We start from the raw sequence: 20,186 nt of genomic DNA on the forward strand, positions 1-20,186 counted from the left end.
ATAAATTTTAGTAATTTTTTAAAAATTTAGTTAAAGTTTTAAAAAAATTGACTTAAGACAACTCTAGAAATTTATTTTTTTGAGGGAGTACGATTCTCTGCTCGGTCCGGTTTACAAGGTGTAGTTAAATATGGTTCGGTCATTGATCACTCATTTATTCTATATTATAATTTTTATTATTATAAAATTATAAACATTGATAGTATTTTTTATCATAAATCTAATCAATTATATTTGTATTACAATAGTTAAAAATTATTCACCAATTATTAGTCAAAGATTGTGAAGTTTGAATCTTGTTTTACGTATTTATCATATAAAGTTGTCGTGAAGTAGTAGTTATAAATAAATAATTAAGTGAAGAATGTAATTAGGTTTGACTAGCAAATGCGTCCGTGTATTATAACGGAACTCAAAAATAAGAATTAGGCTCCATATCACCTTAATATATGTTTCTCTATTTCTCTCGCCTTGCAGTCAGAGCCATTTATGCATGGTCACGTTCAAGGACCACGTCCGTTCGATTTTCTCACCATTTTCCATTTATTATTATTTTTATTTCTTTTCTCTATCGCAATTTATTTTCTCACTTCTTTTTTTTCGCATTTCGTTTTTTCCCTTTCTTTTTTCCTTTTTTGTATTATATGTTTTTTAAAAATACGTTGAACAAAAATAATTTACGTGTACAAGTTATGATATTATAATTTGTAAAAGTTATATTAAAAGTTGTAAGTTTGCCATATGAACAAGAGTTAGACTTACAAAGTTATATAAAAATGTTACCATGACAAGTTATCTATAACATATAGTAAAAACATATTGACTAAGTTATGTTAATAAGTTATGTCTCATAAAATATATCATACAAGTCATCTATAACGTATACTCTCTCTATACCCATAAAAAAATTGTTTTGGACAAGTTTTGAGTCAAACATTGGGAATAAAAATCATAAATAACGTTTAAGTTGTTAAGTTTGAAAATGTGAAAACTATATAAATAGATTTTGTCTTGAAAATACTTTCGTAAAAATATACATATACCATTTTTTGATAAATATTTTTATAGAAACAAGGAGTTAAAGTTAGGCTTTGGAGACCGTGTTGTTGTATGGAGAGAGTATTTTAAAAAAAAAACATATTGACTAAGGGGGGTGTTTAGTTCCCCATAGAATCCAAAATGCAAAATGCCAACTACTTTGAAATGATGAAATGCAAAATGGCAAAATTTTTAGGGTCATGTTTAGTTCCATCCAAAATACAGAATCCAAAATACAGAATTTATTGCCTTCATGAGAGCCTCTTGAAGCTCCTTTTGGTTTTTTTTTTGTCCATTGGGGTGAAAATTCAAAATGAAGAATAACCACTTTTTTGCCAAAAAAAATTCGCATGATGTTCAGTTCTGTTGTACAAAATGATGGAACAAAATTCAAAACTTTTTGGAAAAAAAAAGGAACTAAACACCCCCAGTTATGTTAGTTATGTCTCGCGATATATATTATACATAAAAATTATGTTTGTAGCCTTATAACTTTCTAAAAACGAAGATTTGTAGAAATATTTTTTTAAGGAAAAGTTGCGGGATTAGCCAGCGGATCATGCATCTAATGTCATCTATGATGTTACATTGTTGTCTCGGTAAATCCAGACGGTGGTTCCACACTAGGAGATTAACGGACAGCTTTATCACTACGGGGGTCAATTTCTAACTTGCTCAAGCTTCATACATTAAACAGATGGGGGCATACACTGAACTGTGAACTGGAAAGAAACACTAAACTCAGAAACAAAGCTGGGACCGACGAATTAGGAACATCCAACTACAGCCTATCCCAGTGTAAGCTGGTCGATGGCTCGATGCATGACTAAGACACAGGTTCTCTTTACCCATATCCTCTACTAAATCTTAGAAAAGTTTGTTACACTGCTGATGTTAATTTGAAGGACCCGGCCACCATGTACACACAATAGATACCATCGAACGCTCAGAGCCAGAAACGTTACTGTACAGGATCTCCAGCAAACTTTGGTCAGATGACGGCGTCGGTGTCAATGAATTGGGACTTAAATCAAATCTGCGAGTTCCTGTCGCTTGGGCTTGGACTTCTTGATGAACTCAGTGCCTTGGTTAGGAAATTGCGGAGCTCTGGAATGACACGCTGGATCAGCTGTGGAGAACTGCATGCCAAGATTGCGTGTTAATATTTGAGTTACTTGAAATCGTACTGGTCTCAGATCAAAGGTTATTAGCAAGAGAATGTACCCGGCTCTGGTGCAGATCTTGTTAAAATGTTCCAGAATGTACAAGATGCATGTATGTCTCAGTGACACGGCATGAAAGGCTTCGGACAAGTCATACATGTCAGATACGTTATCAAGATTCACATCCTACAAGGCAAATAATGGCATTCAAATTAATATATATAATATGCGGTTTAAACAAGGAATAGAGAGTAGGTTTTCTAGTCACCTTCGCAATAGTATATTCACATAGGCGTTTGAGGCCTTCTAAGAGATACTGATCCGCAGCTCTAAGAAGATCCTGTGCAATTTCACTGGTAACCTGCACTGACCCTGTATAGATAAATCTGCAAAACCAAAGAGGATTTCAGACTTTAATCCAGCATACAGTGGCATAAAAAAATAAAAGAGGAAAAATAGTTGCAGATTCATCAACAGAAACAGAACCGTGGCCAAACGAGAAGGGAGGTCAACGACTTACTAACCTCATCATGAGTTCAAAGACCTCCCATTTGATATTTGGAATTTCAATGTCTCTTGCATCCTTTTCCTGGTTAAGAAAATGACCTTTGAATTAGACATGAGATTCAAGGTTTGTTCAAAACTAACATACTATATATAGCAGCAATATATCAACTACGGAAAGAGATCAACAGACTAAAACCAGCAAAAGTACATTATGTTGTGGCAAGTCAAAACTCACCCTGTACCCGCCATCAAACATTGCACGAAATGCATCTGAAGAAGCAAGCAAAGCAATTCTGTGTGCATAAAAGCGCTTTCCTGTAGAAGAAGGGATTAAGATTATCTGGGACACGATAGAAAATAATTATTTAAAGTACCTACTGATGAAATCACGGTCATGAAATAGTACCAACCTTCTACCAAGAAAGTAACGTCTGAAAGTGTTGAACTATTCACGTATTGCTCACCAAGATAAACCTGCAATGAAATATAAATTCAGTAACAATTGCCAGTGCCTCAGCCATTACCAGCACAATAGGATGGAAAAATCCCACAATGCAACAATGACTTTATTTAGGATAGCAAAATACAGGCAGTGTTTGGAAATCTTGTTAAAAATGCCGATGATAGCTAAATTCTTTCATAATTTTCAACACAATGCCAAGCAGTATAAAACTATCAACATGATATTTTTTTATCGCACATGCAGGAGAGCTGCATATCTTTGTACTATAGGGAAAAGAAATGGTCCATACAAGCCCCTCTTACTAGGACCAAGGTAAGGGGGTTACAACAAAGATGAGCTTCTAACTTCAGGTTTCCAACTGACTTAGCCCAAGATCCTGTAGCTTGGAAGCCCCAGCAAGCGTCCAGAGATGAGCTTCTAACTTCAGGTTTCTAGGTGTAGTAGGGACACTGGAGAGTCTCCCTCAAACACACACGCATTCCCCTGCTTCCAGGGCATCCAGGGACCCAAGATGATGAGAGTGCTAACCCCTTTTCTTTGATCTTTGCTAACTCTTTTGCTAACTCTCTGCCACCAAGTAGTGAAACTATGTTTAGTAATGCTAGGCACCAGCTGCTGCAAGTTAAGTGCAATGAACAACCTATGCCAGAGGAACATTTATTTTCCTCCAGCAGGTTGTACACACTGTCATTCACAACAGGTTGGACTACGAGGGACTCGTTTGGGCCCTTATATACCTTGTTCAACCAAAGCACCATTCCACGATGATTAATCAAAATAAATTCATGTGCATCCTAGCACACTGAAGATCATGCCATTGTGATACTATTTTTAACCATATTACAGTCAGCTCATAAAGTCACTGCAACTCAAACAGCATACGTAATACAAAGTAAATTTAAATTTAATAATTCTTTTGCATACCTGAGGTGTTGGGGATGGAGGAGCAGCATCCATGGGAGAAAGTGCTGCTGCTTTGTTGGCCAATTTGTATAATGCTGCTGAGCCATCTTGTTGATGTTTTGAGCTCATGGAAATCAGAAGATCAAGAAGCAAGTCGAGACCTGGATGACCCACAATTTAAATTCATGAAGAACACCATACAGTAGAATGGAAATGAAAAGGTACAATTTTCAGCGGTTGGAAAATTGTTTACCATTATTATCAATAAAAATTGTTCTTTGATCTTCAGGGGCACAAAGGTGTGCAAGAGCCAGAGCAACACGCCTTTGCACAGATTTCTCTCCTACTCGCATCAAATAAAGCAAGTGTTTCAACACCTGTAAACCATCACATGGGAACAAGCTTCATAAATACTAAAGTCAAGCACATCACAAACAACGAAATACAGAAACCTTGCAAGCAGAACTTACTCGTCCATTTATCTTCTCCTCTAACCTCTTCAATGTTTTTGCCACACAGTCCTTTGTTGCCTGAAATTAAGAATAGCTTAATAAAAAGCATTCACAACAAAGTGACCAATATATAATGAAGGCCAATGTACCTGGACAATAAATTCTCCATCTTGCAACTTTTGGACACCTCCAACTTTAATGAAGTCAGATACATAGTCCTATAAGAAAGAACAGTGATTTGCTTCTAAAATAATGAAGATAAGAAATATAAGATAAACATTTTATATAAAAAAATGAGTTAATCCCATTACAAAGGAACATGTAGTGTGGAATTATTAACCAAAAGTGGAAAAGGGAGATTTGAGAGAGATGGCAAACTTTGTGAAAAAAAAAATCGTAAATTACCTCATTATCTGCAACTCCATAAAGGGCAAATGCAGCATTATGTTGCAGCGATCCATTTTTTGAGTCAAGAAGTTTTAACAAAGGCGCCAAACCACCATTATATGCAATACCTGCTTGGTTATGTGTGTCCTGATAAAAGACTCCTTAGATTAGATTACGAGTTGCAACTAAACAAAAAAGAAAGAAAGATAGAAAAAGAAACAACCCCACTAACCATAAGTAAAAGGTAAAGATGAATGGGGATTTCCCCTTACATTATATGATATGAAAGAGCGAAAATGCGTTGGATCGTTAAACTTTTCCCAGATACTCAACTGGGTCCATAATCTCTCAAGTGAGTATCTGGGTCAACTTTTTAAATGGTTCACTCTGCATTGCACTCTGTATAAAACTAGCCAAACAATCTCACAAGAAAAATATATGCTACGATGTTTGGTTGGTTGCAATCGTCACAAATATTATCACTCTGCTAGAATGTACCACTGACAGAGTGGGTCTTTAATAGTCAGACAGCAGACCAGCTCCTAGCACATAATCGACGATTAGCTGGGGCCAAAGTCACAGGGAACGCTCCAAGCACCCATCATTGGACTAGGGAGGATAACTAAGCTAGGACGTTGTCACCTAGCATTTAGGACTTACAAATGCTCAAAAGTTCTGCTAAGATAGGCATGGTTAGTGGTCAGAGCATATGGTGGAGCAAAAACTAAAAGACATAATTCCCTTACAAAAAAAAAAGAATTAAATGCACTCCATTAACTTATGTGGGGGTTTTTGTTAGGCCCATCAACTCTAAAAGTTGATTTCTGGGTCCATAAACTTTATGTGGTTCACAGTAGGTCCATACCCCTTCGTTTGGCCCTTAGATCTGATGTGGCATGTGGAGTCAGCAGTCAGCATGGTACGAAATTTGCAATTAGCCCCTCCTCCCTCCATTCTCCTTGCCCCATTCCCTGAGCGGCAGTGTGCGGCAGTGAGCGCATGTGCCGGCAAGCGGCATGAGCGTAGGGGACAGTGGCCCTCGACGAAGGCCTGGTGACACGACATAAGGACGCAGGGGTGCATGGCAGAGACGCGAAGGCTCATGTGTCCCATGAATCATCTCCTTCCTCTTCTTTCTTCCCCAAATCAACATAGGCACAAGTATGGTGTGGAGGGGCAGATTCAGCCAAGGGAGCACTCAGCAGCGGCAATGGATGGGACCACGAGCTACCAGCACCACCCGAGAATGGTTTTAATTTGTCCGATGGCGGCCAGTAGCGGGTCAGCCATGAGCGTGCCAATCCGGTGGTTGACGGCAGGTAGAAGACTGCAGCAAAAATGGTGGGTCCGGCATAGACTTGCCCTGATTGCCTGCGCACTAGGACAATGGGACCTCAGCGCGCTCAACCGCACACTCATTGAAGCAGTGATGTCCTATACCAACGAGAATGGCAGTGCAAGCGAGCTCGACCATGGCAGGGAAGCTACAGTACAGTGGGCTAGGAGCTCCGACGTATGGAGAATAGCTGTGTAACTTCAATTACTTGGCAGAGCAATTGAAATGCTTGTGGTACCAGAGTACCTTGAACACAGCAGCACCCAGGGTGTGTTGTTGACAATAAGTGGTGAAGATGCAGTGCAAAGCAAGGGACTTGGCACATGCAGACACCAGTAACATGATGATTACATGAAGCCAGCATATCTGGAAATCTGTCCATGTCTAGGATGGACTGGATAAGCCAGCATATCTGGAAATCTGTCCATGTGGTGCCAGCAAACTCACTATGGTTTTGCCCTAAACATATTATGGTCTTTGCATCCCCAGTCCCCACATATAGTTCCCATCAACAGAGGAGCAAGGGAACTAATTTGATAAAGTTATACATTGTGTGGATTTTGTAAGAGAGCAAGAAAATTTCTGTGGTTTTTTATTTCACTGCCTACACTGATTCTCTAGAGTAGAAAACAGTAAAGTACCTTTAAACATTAAAAAAATATGTTAGATTAAAAATAAAAATTAAACCTGGGCAAGCCTGCCAAGTGCAAAAGCAGACATCTCCCGGAGTTGGACATCAGCTGACTGTAGCATTTCAATTAGTGGACGGACTGCACCTCTTTGCACAATATGGACCTGTAAACAAAAATATATATTAATCTATCAAGTTCAGAAACGAATTAACTGGAGAAAACATCTTATATCTTTTTGCTTTTGTGTCATTCCTTAGATTATGAGATTTATCATTCTAGATTTCCTTATACTGAACATTATATTCAATTGTTAAGTTCATTCTTTTTCTACCTTCTGCATCCATCCACTCAAAGGACAGACAACAAGTGGTCCCAATGGCTGTCCTCTCCCATCTCCCAAGGAAACATCTAAAAAAAATAAAGCAAAACCTACCTCTGCAACAAAGAAACTAACTTCTGAAAAAACTTAAATCTTATCCAATGATTTATTGGTGTGGGAGGGCTTAGGGTGTGGTGTAAGCCAGGAGTGGTGGAGCAATTGAAATGCATGTGGTAGCCGAGCTAGGTTCAGCTTGAGCATAGAATCCAGGGTGTGTTGTTGCCAAGAACAGTGATGAAGACGCAGTGCAGGTAAGGGCAGAGCTGGGACTTGGCACGTGCAGACACCAGGGTGAGGATGGACTAACTAGACAAAAGAAGATAAGTGTGCCAGCCGAATAGGGCAGTTGCAGAGGCTGCCATATGGCACACCAATCTGGATTCATGATTGTGTGGCACCCAGATCAGACCAACAATAAGAGATGCAGAGGCATAGTTGGAAAAGAGCAACAAGGAGAATAAGCGAGGTCATGCATGGACTGGCCAGCAGGATGTAGGCCCTATGAGGCATCATCTCAAAAGGCGCCAGACAGTCCCAGCAATGAGAATCTGTCACACCTGATGTGCTTGGCCAGAAATGGGTTTTACTACTTATTTCACTTCTATCCCAACATACAGTACACATAAATTAAATGTTACATATGTAAATCACCAGTACTTCTGAAAAAAGAGAGAATTGCACCACTAGCCCTTAAAGTTGTGTTGTTGCCTCACTCTCACCAACTTCCCTCAACTTGCAAATTACTTTGCTAGCCCCCTAAACTTCAGGTCTGTTTGCAACATTGGCCCAAATCACCTTAACATACAAATTGTGTTGACATGAGCATTAAACATGGGACCTGCTCTCCATGGCATGTTGACACAGGTTTTGGCCTATAACCTTAAAACATGTGCAATATACATTCCAATCACAACTAAATAACATGGATGGCTAAATTCCATCAAATTATGGAACAGTAAGTAATACAAAATAAATACTTCTTGAAAAAAAAAAGGGGGGGGGGGGGGGGGGGGGGGGGGGTTGATAGTCTAATATTTGCCAAATATACAAGGTATTGAAAGTCACAGTGTCACATTCATAAATAATGCCTAACTGCAATAAGGGACTGTTCACAAGAAGACACGGCTACCAGTTGAGTACACCATAAATAATGACTCATGCAAAAACAAATATTTTGTTGACTGGTCAAATCATTAGTCAATTTGATGGCATCATCTACATATCCATGTCAGTGATTTATTGATCAATGTAAAAGAAAAGGGAAGCGACGATGAAAATAAAAAGTCCAGTATAATAGCCCATGTTTGATGCCACACCAGCACCATCAATTAAACTAAGTAGCTAACGGTGATTTGGGCTGATGCCACAATGGGTCCAAAGTTAGAAGGGCTCACAATGTAAGTTACAAACTGAGGGGTGTGGAAGAGACAACCATGCAAATTCAGGTGCGATTCTTTCTTTACTTTTGACTAATCTACCAGCAGATTCGCAAAATTTACTGAAGACATGTAAACAATAAGTATTCCACATTTATTAAGCACCTTGCAATCTGAGTCGGCCGAAGCAAATTGCCCTAGCAACAAAGCAGCCTCTCTTTGGCTTTCTGTACAACATGAGCTGAAAAAAAAACAATGTTTCATACATCAAGCAGATATTCTTGAGGTGAGCTGCTGGTGTAGAGCAAATCATAGAACACCCTTTAAAACTTGAATAACAATGACAAATTTGAATAAGATGGTATTCTAGAATACGAGATGAGAAAGGAGCCAGTCGCTTGGTTGGTACAGTTTCCCAACAAGAAGGCCACCCACCCAAAATTCCAGTCCCTCGCCAAATGTGGATACCTCACTGAACTGGTTTCAGCGAGTTTTCTGGACAATCGGGGTTCAATCTACTCCCCCGCTCTTTAAGACAAAGCCATGGTAATGACAAGGATCTGAATAGAACTAGGAATGGCCTAGCCCACGCTCAAATATAATAATCAGCATTGTTTTGGTTGGCTTAATCATTAAATCTTCATGTACACTGGTGTCCTCAAAATTAGAGCATCTCCAACAGATTACTTATCTCATCCCTGATACTAAAAATATGCAATACAAGGTATTGTGGTTGCTCCAACAGATTACTCATCCTATCTCCAATACCTAAAAGTTTTAAGTAACTACTTAAAATCCCTATCCATTCCCTCTCCCCTATCCACTTTAAAGGTATTGGTAATCTGTTGGGAGGAGAAGAAAAAGCTACACTACGAATAACAGATCACTTATATAGACTTTTAGGGGATGCAGGATAAGTAATCTGTTGGAGATGCTCTAATAGAACATTTGTAAGGCATGCTCAACAGAAGATGCAGTATATATCTATACCTAATACTCCATCCGTCCCAAAAAGAATGTATATTCCAGATTTGAAACAGGTCAAACTTTCTTAAGTTTAACTAAGTTCAAAGAAAATAGTATCAACATTTATGTTTCCATTTAGGTTTACTATAAAAATATATTTTAATCTAATGATACATATTTTGTATCATAAATGTTAGTATTTTTTTAGTATAATATATTTGGTCAAACTTTTTATTGTATGACTCCTAGGGAAGAGAGAATTACATTCTTTTTGGACAATTGGGAGTATTAAAGAGCAAAAGTTTCTCTCCTCAGGATTTTGTCCGTCAACCAAGCCCATTCATACGTTCATCGCCCCACCAGCGCTCCCTACGCATGAACGTATGTTCCCCCATCTCGTCCAATGCTGCATCATGAATTTCGTCCAACTGTCCAAGACCACGCCCTTGGCTCACGAATCCGCCTGCCTGCTACACCTCCTTCAACACGTTCGTTAGCCCCACGACAGTCATGAAGCATGACCACCGGTGGGAGATCTGGAGAACACCTGTGAGAAGACGGCACCGGCTCTGTGGCCAAGCGTAGAGCTTCTTAGCATGCCCCTCGCCTTCCTTGCGATAGCGCAGTATTGGAAGCTCCGTCCTCCCCCTCCAACCTGGGATACCGGATCCAGGCATCTGTCATGTCGCAGTGGAGGCCCATGGGCCATGGAGTCCATGACTCTAGAGGTTTGGCTTCCTCCACGATCAACGAGTGGTGTTGAGATCTAGTCGTAGGCAGCACAGCCAACCCCACTCCCATGGAACCTGATGGCGAGGTCTGCAATTCTTCTCCTTTTCGATCTGTGTTTCTTCGGATTCACATCTAATTCAATTATTGAACACTGGCCTCAATAAATGTGTGTTTATTGGCCTCAATGAATATGTGTGTTGCTCAATCAACCAGCCACCATATCGATGCTAATTGAGTCGAATCAACACACAAGCAACTATATTTTAGAAGGGGCATGTTTCCTAGATTTTAGAAGTAGGTCCAGTGTAGGTGCATGGAAATTCTTGATGGCTCTACTAACAGATGAAAATCGAAGGAGCTAGCTCTTTATCAATATCAGACTCTACTCTGTAATGCATATGTAGAGAAACTCGCAGTGTTGATTGTTACCAAGCCATTCACTCAACTTGCACTAAAAACTTACCCACAGCATCATGGATGAGAATTTAGCTCTGATCTTATCTGATCTCCTTGAAGCAGACCAACTTTTTGAGACATTTATTTACCTTTTTTCCATCTTACTCCCTCCGTTTCAGAACACGTGATGTTTTAGGATACAAAAAACTTAATGTTTTATTCCTTATTTAGAACACTAGGTTGGGCCCATACCAGCTTGAGTTCTTAGAGCACCATGTTGCAGCCTTCATGTCTACATTCATTCCTTTGGAATGGAAGGAGTACCTTTGCAATAAGTATTCTACTTGGAGATATGCATCTATTTTGGTCCCCCTTTCTCATGTAAAGAATTAGTATTTTCCAATAGCAACACGCGGGCATTTCTGCTAAGAACCTTACTATTTTCTCCTCTTTTATACAAAAAGTCTTTTTCCCATTGCAACACACGGGCATATTTGCTAGTGATAATAATTCAATAAAAACATGCACAACTATGCTATCAGTATTGGAGCAGAACCTAACAAATATATACAATTACAAAGTTCTTTATGCACCTCACAAAGCTGCACTTCCCTATGATGACCATACCTTAATAATCCAATCACAGGTTGTAGTGCCCCTGCATTAAGAACCTCCTTCTTGATGTTTGGTGATGAATGAACCAAATTTCCAATGACACCAACCTAACATGTCAGTCGAGGAAAGTCATTAGAGTGCATTGCAATAAAGTTAAAGAAATCATGAATAGATTAGATCCAAGATTGTGCTGATATTCTATGAAAGTTGATCAGCAAACATGTTGGATTGATAAGGAAGTTAGTACAGAAAGGTAACCCTGCACCATGTAGAAGTTTATTCAACGGATAAAAGAGCATAGAACAGCAAGTCAATATAAGGAGGTAACTCAGAGCCTCGGACCAGTTTCATGCAATTTATTTGTTTTGCATAAGCTTCTACAATCAAGTTTACTTAGCAAACATGTTACAAGTAGCAGGTGCAGATTACTTTTTGAAATATTTCAGGAACAAAGTAGTAAATAGCCTCAGCCTTCTAGTGTTGTCTCAGTACTTGCCACACATTTAGGCATTCAAATAAACATTTAATACATCAAGCATCCATGTACATGCACCATGATACAGCTTAACCTGCATGGCTGCACCACTGGCCCTCAAACTTATTTGGGTGTATTGCAAGTTTTCAAATCTTCAATTTCAGCCTCAAAGATCACCTGAACTAACTTAATACAGCCATTAAGGTCTATCACCAGTTGACAAAAAAACAGAAAGTGTGTTGATTGCATTCAAGATGTTTACCTTCGCCAATTCAATAACCTCTACAGCACGTTTGGTTGGGGGTAATTGGTACAAGGGAATGAGAGTTTGGGGGGTAAGAGTTTAGAAATGAACCAAACAAGTGATTAGGCCTTAAAATCAAATTCTCATAATTCGCTCCAACAACTCCCACCACCAATTCCCATGCCCCTTTCCAATAGTTGCCAAATGCACTGCTAGTAGTTTCGCTAAGGTTGGCTATATGTAATAGATCAATATCAGTGCACAAATTCAGGGTAATCATGAAAGCAAATTAACATAATTCATCAACGGGATCAGAAAATATTAATCAAACTGCATCTTAGTATCTTACATGGCAGGAAATATTGAATAAATTATGCAAAGCCTATGATATAAATGTGTTGTAGGACAACATAATATCTGTAAGGTACTCCCTCCGTTCCAAATTATAAGACATTTTGGTTTTTCTAGATGCATTGATTTTACTATGTATTTAGACATAGATACGTAGCAAAATCTATGTATCTAGAAATGCCAAAACACCTTACAATTTGGAACGGAGGGAGTAACTGCTAACAGCCAACAAAACTAAGTTTTTATTCAACTTTGGAAATACATTCAAAATTGTCCATGTAATCGAGGATGAAGCACGGTCTAGCATGAAATTCCCCAACTAAATGTACAGTGTTATGATCCAGCATTAAGTTTCAAAATGGAGCATTAAAATTTTATATTTCACAAGGCCCGGCAATGATAAATGCTGATTAAGGATTGTGCAAAATTGTAGAATGGCACAATTTCAAATGATATGATCATTTATCTGTAACAACATTAACCTGCTCATAATCAATCAAACAATACATCTCAACAGTGTGAGAAAGTGCACTTAGAGAAGTGGAGTTGACATCAGAGTATTCAGTGCCTCATATCAAAACTGGAGAATAGCACAAGGACTTACTGCTTCATAGTGAATTGCAGCATCTTCAGATCGCAGCATTAAGATCAAAGTTGGCAAAGCATTGCATTGAACAATCTGCATTACAGGAATTCACCATGTCGTGAGTATGTGTAAAAGGCATATGCAAGTTCAGATGTCAAAATCAAACACAATTATAGCCTTCATTGATTTTGATATCTCACCTGAGTTTTATTTTCATCATTTTTAAAGGCTAAAGTCCGCAAGGCACCTGCAGCTGCCCTCTGCACCTTAAGATCCTGCGATTCTAACAATTCAACAAGTGGCGGGATTCCACCTTCCATTCTGCAGTAAAACAAAACCCTCAGCAAGTGAAAACTTCTGAAGGAAAACGTTATCAAATGACCAAAGAGGCATAAAACAATACCTGACGCTAGTTTTGATGTTGCTATTCTCATGTGCAAGATTTGTAATTGCATCAGCTGCTCTCTTGATAACGCTATTAACCACCCTCGAATTTGTAGTATTTTTCTGCCTTTTCAAGAGTTTCACTAGAGGAGGTAGTGCACCAGCATCAACTATAAGTTGTTGATGTTCAGGCTGTTACAGTGAACACAGAATAAATGATTATTGACCATAGCAATAGTAATTTGATGAAAAGTACATAAGAGTAAATCATCAATTGCTCAAAGCACAACTATTAAAAGATTCCTACAGAACTAGAACGATTATAGGATATCTTAGGTTCCTAAATTTTTCTGAAGGGTACTAGAGACTGACTAGAAAGGCACCAAGTATATAGGACTTGGAAGTTCCTAGGTTTTTCTAATTCTAACTATTCAAAGGCATTGGATCTTACAGTATTTTACAAGAAATACAGATATACGAGGATACAGGTTTAGGCATTCTGAATTATTGTATACAACATGTGGGATAGTTGAAGTTCTTAAACTTTGTAATCCTATGCCACAGGAAACTTGAAAATTCACAGTCCTATTTAGAACATAAATTTGTCGATGATACAAGTAATTGCATTGGTACCAAAAGTGCATCTAAAACTCAATTAGGGAATTAATGAAAAAACCTTTACAGCTAGGAGGCCCAGAGCGAAGGCAGCGCCCTTCTCAACCTCGTGCTCAAACGGCCGCAGTTGTTGTTCCTCCTGCGTTGGCGCCGCCACAGCAGGCTCTTCTAGGTGGCACACCAAGGCCGCCACGGCGCCGCCCTCTACAATCACGTTGACAACCTCCTCTGCTCAATTGACAACCACCAGATCCACTCGGTAAGGATGCGGTTGCACGGATCGGCGCGGCCGGAGTGAGGTTTGGCGAAGGGTGGTTACCGTTTTTGGCGAGCTCAGCGAGGACGTGGGTGGCGCGCTTGGCGGCGGCGCGGTCGGCGTGGCGCCACGAAGAGGCGCAGCGGACGAGGACATCAACCTGCACGCGGACCTCGCGGGCCAGCGCCGCGTGGGAGTGGCGGCAGCAGATCTCGGGGGTGCCCGCCGAGCCGTCCTCCTCCTCGTTGTCATCGTCGGCGCCCGCGCTGCCGAGCGAGGACGCGGCGGCGGCTACCGCGGCGGCGGCGGCGGCGGCGGCGGCGGCGGATGCCTCGTCCTCCAACTTCCGCTTCTGCCCCTTGCGGCGCGGGCGCTGGGGCTGCTTTTGCTGCTCCGCCTCCATTCGATAGGTCGACGGCGGCGCGCAGAGCGTGACGGATTGTGGAGGAGGAAAAGGCACAAGCAGTGCGATTCCGGCGCGGTAGGGTCCTGTTCGACAGAAATGTAGAAATGGGAAAAAAAACGAAAGTTTTTTTATTTTAAACAGTTTTTATATTTATTTAATGATCGATGTTTTAACAATGGGTAATAATGACCTCTCCTAGTCTTTTTTACGAAAAGGAACAAGTAGTGTGATTCCGGCGCGGTAGGGTCGTGTTCGACAGAAAAGGTAAAAATGAAAAATAAATGATTTTTTATTCTTTTATCTAATTGATTGATATTTTGATAATAATCTCTCATAGTTTTTTTATCTACGCTGGCTACGCCGACTGCATATCAGATCGTGTGTGGATTGTGCAACCGAGTTGTGGGCCTGCTTGCAAAATCACATGTCCCATGGATTTTGGCACAATGCTCCTTACGGGTGGCTCACACCCAACAAATACTTTGCTCGTTTAGCTGATAAATCATAATGTGAGAGAAAAAATTTTAAATGGCTGATAGATTTTACTTGCAAACTTTCTCAATTTTTTTGGTATGAATAAAACGAACAACGCCAAGGTTACATCCAACTCATCTCTTTCTCCTTAGACGTGTATGTCTAGATTCGTCTTATTTAGAGAACAATTTGAAACCCTTTATAAAAGAGTCGATCATTTAAGGTTAGTTTCCCTCTTGTGAAATGTCTCCATTAGTTACATTTAGGGTTAGGATACTAAAGTTATCTTTTAATTTGAAAAATCTATGTGTATTATTTTTTAAACAATGTGGTTTTGTGATATTTCTTGATACAATTAACTCATATAATATAACAATAGTAATAGTTGTACTTGTACAAAGGAATCGAAATAGATGACTAATTACTAGACAGGATCAGCAGACAATCTTAGCGTGGCAAGATGAGACCTTCCATGTCCAATGCTATTCTAGCTGCCATGCCAGAGCTTCTTCAAGAATCTCTTTTAAACTTATTTTCGAAATCATTATTTGAAGAACCACTTGAATAAAAATTGTTCTCTACGTCTGTCCATCCTCCAAACTCTAAAGAGACAACATTGTTCCCCCCTCTCTGGCTAGCAAAATTCTAGAATAGACATGACTATATTTTGAGATCTAACTAAACAAGTTGTCGAAGGTTATTTCTTTCACCAAAATCTCTATTCCCATCAACTAAAAGGATATAAAGAGACTCTTGGAGTTGTTCAGTATGTTTGTCGTATTGTATACACTAATGTGGCGAAATAGCTTTGTCACACAAGTGTTGTTGTGTTGTTGGTGCAGCCAAAAAGGTTAATCTATATAACTAAAAATTCACAAGTGCAATTTTCCACCATCTCCTCCCTTGGCAACCTAACCAATGCCTCCACGACACTTTGCGAGTGTGTAAACCCAGCCCGTTAGAAGCCAGTAGTAGTTCTATTGTGTCCCATCTAGCCCATGGTGGCACATATGCAGAACGGGTTCAGTACCACGATAAAAGTTTAGGAGGGTGAGGGTCAACTTATAATCTTTGTCGTTCTAAATATAACACCTTTGGGTTAACCTTTTTACACAAAACGAGAATAAAAGTGTAAGAGAGGTGCTACGCATATGCAGACCCGTTCTGCATATGAAGTTAACCATACAAGCATATTTTGAACGCATGATGTTATGGATGCCTCTAAAATAATTTTGTGGGTTTGATTTTGGTAATTGATGTTACACGATGCCTCTCAAAGAATTTTTGGGTCTGGGTGTGGTAATTGAGTGACAACCTTAAGTGATATTACATGATGCCCCCCTCAAAGAATTTTTGGGTTTGATTTTTGGTAATTGAGTAGCAACCTTAGGTGGACTAATGTTTTTCATGTGAGATGAACATGTAATTAGTTCACACACACTAGGTTGAGCAAGTCATAAAAGCTATGGTCGAGAGATGTATGTAGACAGGCCATTAGAATTTGACTAGTGGATTTGTTGACCATTGGACACCCTTTCTCCAGTGCTACCAGAGGATTCTTGTGCCTCTCTATTGCTCTTTGGATTCGTTCTAGAAAACACCAGAGCTCCATTCCTTCTTAGTTGCCTCACCAAGGCATGTTTGGTAGGGCTCTAGCTTTGAAAGCACAGCTTCGGAGTAGGTGCTCCATCATGGAGCAGCTCTATGATAGAGCTAAGCTCCCATAAACTATATGGTAGAGCTCCAACTATAGATGGGCTCATACATAATTATTGAAACATACACGAAAGGTTAAAATATAAAAAAAGACATCTTATTCCTCTCGCTTCTTTCTCCTGTGCACATCCCGTGGTGGTGGCCAGCGTGCCCTGCTCCTCTCGACGTGGCGCAGCGCCTTGCTCCTCCCGCGGTGATGCCCTACTCCTCTTGTCGTAGCACAATTCTCCTCCCCACGTGGGTGGCACGGTGCGACATCCTAGTGAAGACCGTGGTGCCCTCCATAGTCCTCATAGCACATCTAGTGAGGCCCATGGTCAACACGACATGGCATCCTAGCAAAGATCGTAGCACCACGCTCCTCCCGATATAGCATAGGCTAGGCTCCAGCACTGCCTTCCATGGCTAGCCTTCTAGGCGGTGGGCCAGCAACGCACGTGACACGTGCAATGACTAGCATAGCAACTACCAAGGTTAGGGGACGGTGGGCATCCTAGGAGGCCAATGGTAGGGTAGAGACCGACGGCTTGCAGCGAGCGGTGATGGTAGGGCTGCTACGCGTGATGGTCTGGGCATGATGCCACTCATGAGATGGGAGGAAGAAAAGCATGTGAAATAGTGAAAGAAAACAAATCATCCGGTATGTTAGTGTAATGGATGGCAGTGGTGGGTATTTTTCATCAACTCTATGAACTTAGTGTTTTCATAGCACCCCTTGAGGTGCTCCTTGGATTTGGTGGATCTAGGAGTGAGATCCACATTAGCAGATCTGGAGTTCACGGAGCTCAAGCATTTGGCCGGAAAATGGAAGTGAATCTATTTTTTGGGATCTAGAGCTGCGTGAAGCTCTGCCAAATAGCCCCTTAATTCTTCTCTCCCTGATGCACTCTCATGTGTTTGGCATCAATTCGCCAGTGAATGTGGGGGTAGCTTAGTTTCCTTTGTTCTTTAGAATGTCTTTTGTTAGGGCTTTGATCACTGTCTTGAACTTTTTACAAGTCTTGTATAATTTTCTAAGCTACTCCATGGTCTTCTTTGAGGTGTTGATCACTTAGTCTTCACATTGCATAAGTCCAATACATCCTTGAATCCAAACAAACTAAACCTTGTATACTAGCAAAGTTTATTAGTCTGTTTGGTCATGTTATCAATCAACCACCAAAACTAAACATGGCCCAAATTAGGTGTCATTTTTGTTACAACTTAAAATGGATGGATCTTGAGTGATACTACTTGAAAGGTGAGGATTACTAGAAGTATACCACTTGAAGAATATATGACCTATTTACATATTGTTGAATTCTTATTGAACAAGATTGTCTCCATGAGCTTCTTTCTTGATGGCTCGCTCTAGTTGATTTGCATACGCTTCAAGTCACAGTTTGAACCCTCGCCAAGCTTCACAAGAGCACAAAACCATAACCAACAAATGATCACAAAGGTAGAAGATCACAATTGTGAAACTAGTGCCACCTCATCCATATGAATGTATCATCGTATGCCAACTGATTAAAGGCAAAACAACAATACCAACAAATAATACTATTGCCACCACATACATATGAACTCAGAGTATACCACGCGCGTTGTCGTGGGATTTTTTTAAAAATAAATCAGTTAGACTAGACAAACACCAAAAATTTGTAATCATACAAGTGGGCGAAAATCCAACACAAAAGAACAATACCCACAAAAAAACTAATACAACCTCGTCCGTATGAATATTTCATCACATGTCTACAAAAGCATGACAACACAGTTATATTTCATAACATTCTTTGCCCGAGCTTAAATCAAAGGAGGAGAGGAGATCTAGTGTTATTTTATAATTATGTTTACACAATCATTAAAGAGAGAACCCAATCTTTTAAAGAGAAACACATAAATAAAAGGATTTGAATGAGCATACAAGTTAGGTACTACTGCCACATAAATAATGCAACAAGTTATCATGAATTAAGAGTAGTGAAGCAAACACACATGCATAAGCCTAGACCCTAACAAACTAAGAGCACTAAAGTGAACACACTTGCATAAGCCTAGCCTTAAAACCCTAACAAACTAAGAGCAGTAATGCGAACATATATAAGATAAACTCTAAAACCCTAACCCTAACATAGGGGAGAAAATAGTCTAACCTTCTTCTTGCGTGAGCATGCAGCCACAACGCACCATTCACCGCCTTTCAACGCCGGTGTCGACGTCGCCATCCATTTATCTCGCTTCGTAGAGCTCAAAAGAATCATTCTTGTTGGTGGCCAGCATCAGATCCTTCGTGTTAGTGCCTTTGCAAGGTAGTGGACGCTGCTATCGCGCCTTTGCCTCGATTGGCGGTGGTCGACGATGTTGTGTCTTTGCCCTTCTCCATGGTGGTCGATGGCTTCTCACCTTTGCCTTGCCCATGGTGGTATCGCCACTCTACAAGGCAAGGCGCATGTCGAAGGGGTCGAAGGGCTTCACCTCTTCATTGAAGTCGAGCAGGTAAATGAGGTCGCCATGTGTTGATATCGAACCCCCTCCATAGCCAACGCCACTCGACGGGGCAAACTAGCCATGCTCGTTGCGCGGATAGGTTTTGGAGTTGAAGTTGCGCCTCTCGTTCGACATTGTCGCGCACCCTACATAGTACAAGGGCGATAGGGTTTGGAAGAGAGGAGGCGATAGGGTTTGGGAGAGGAGGCGATGCGGTTGGGAGAGGAGACAAAGTGAGCGAGGAGGGCTAATATATATTTATTTCTATTAGAGACAGCTCTAAAGTCGGTCGCCTCTACAAATGGTTCTTTAGAGGCGACTGGTGTCACTAACCGCCTCTAAAATTGAATCGTTTTCAAAGATGGCTGATAAAGCCAGCTGCATCTAAAGAATAATTTGTAGACGTGGTTGGCTCCTGTTAAGATCCATCTCCAGAGTTAGCTTGGTTCACAAGACACTATAGAGGCAGTTCATGATTGAATTATCTCCACCAAAAAATGGTCCCATTACTTAATAGAGACATATTTTTCTCCATTAACTCTATTTGAATGTCTATGTATTCACCTCAATTCAAATGTCACACAAATCACTCCAATCCATATGGATTGAGGTTGATACAAGAATATCTAAATAAGCCCTTAGGATATGTCTGGCACTCTAGATTTTCAACCGCTGATTGGGTAGCACGACCATAAGTGTAACTTTATTTTTTTTAATATAGTGTGAGGAACGTCTAATGCGTACGAGTACGAATTTGCTAGTTGGTGCTCTAATTAATAACTGCGTGGAGCATCATTTATTTCTCTGTAACTTTTCTAAGCAGATGTAACGAAAAAACCAACTCAAGCAAATCGTTTGCACG

At 40.2% G+C, this 20,186-nt stretch overlaps 1 protein-coding gene across 3 annotated transcripts; it reads right to left on the reverse strand.

Moving 5' to 3' along the window:
* On the reverse strand, window positions 1,698-14,749 carry LOC8085098 (ARM REPEAT PROTEIN INTERACTING WITH ABF2). 3 transcript variants are annotated; one of them, XM_021447639.1, is made up of 20 exons: window positions 14,579-14,748; window positions 14,320-14,548; window positions 14,062-14,228; window positions 13,405-13,577; window positions 13,202-13,322; window positions 13,020-13,094; window positions 11,358-11,452; window positions 8,802-8,877; window positions 6,937-7,044; window positions 4,932-5,060; window positions 4,676-4,744; window positions 4,545-4,604; window positions 4,328-4,451; window positions 4,096-4,235; window positions 3,119-3,182; window positions 2,944-3,023; window positions 2,726-2,790; window positions 2,470-2,587; window positions 2,263-2,387; window positions 1,698-2,177 (listed from the first exon to the last, which is right to left on the reverse strand). In XM_021447639.1, exons 1-20 carry the CDS (start codon window positions 14,657-14,659, stop codon window positions 2,069-2,071), a joined length of 2,208 nt encoding a protein of 735 aa, XP_021303314.1. In that variant the 5' UTR covers window positions 14,660-14,748; the 3' UTR covers window positions 1,698-2,068. The 3 variants fall into 3 exon arrangements, with proteins under 3 accessions (XP_021303314.1, XP_021303313.1, XP_002441060.1); XM_021447638.1 differs by having other exon boundaries at window positions 14,068-14,228; window positions 14,320-14,749; XM_002441015.2 differs by having other exon boundaries at window positions 14,320-14,748.

The sequence above is a fragment of the Sorghum bicolor genome, chromosome 9 (assembly GCF_000003195.3).
Source record: "Sorghum bicolor cultivar BTx623 chromosome 9, Sorghum_bicolor_NCBIv3, whole genome shotgun sequence".
NCBI lineage: Eukaryota > Viridiplantae > Streptophyta > Magnoliopsida > Poales > Poaceae > Sorghum > Sorghum bicolor.

What these genes read in the sequence shown, in the direction of transcription:
- LOC8085098 (XM_002441015.2), bottom strand. Translation starts at nt 14,659, where the DNA reads ATGGAGGCGGAGCAGCAAAAGCAGCCCCAGCGCCCGCGCCGCAAGGGG. An exon ending in CACTTGGCAGGCTTGCCCAG is followed by an intron (nt 5,061 to 6,936) that starts GTTTAATTTTTA and finishes GTCTTTTATCAG; the next exon opens with GACACACATAACCAAGCAGG. An exon ending in ATGGAGTTGCAGATAATGAG is followed by an intron (nt 4,745 to 4,931) that starts GTAATTTACGAT and finishes TCTTTCTTATAG; the next exon opens with GACTATGTATCTGACTTCAT.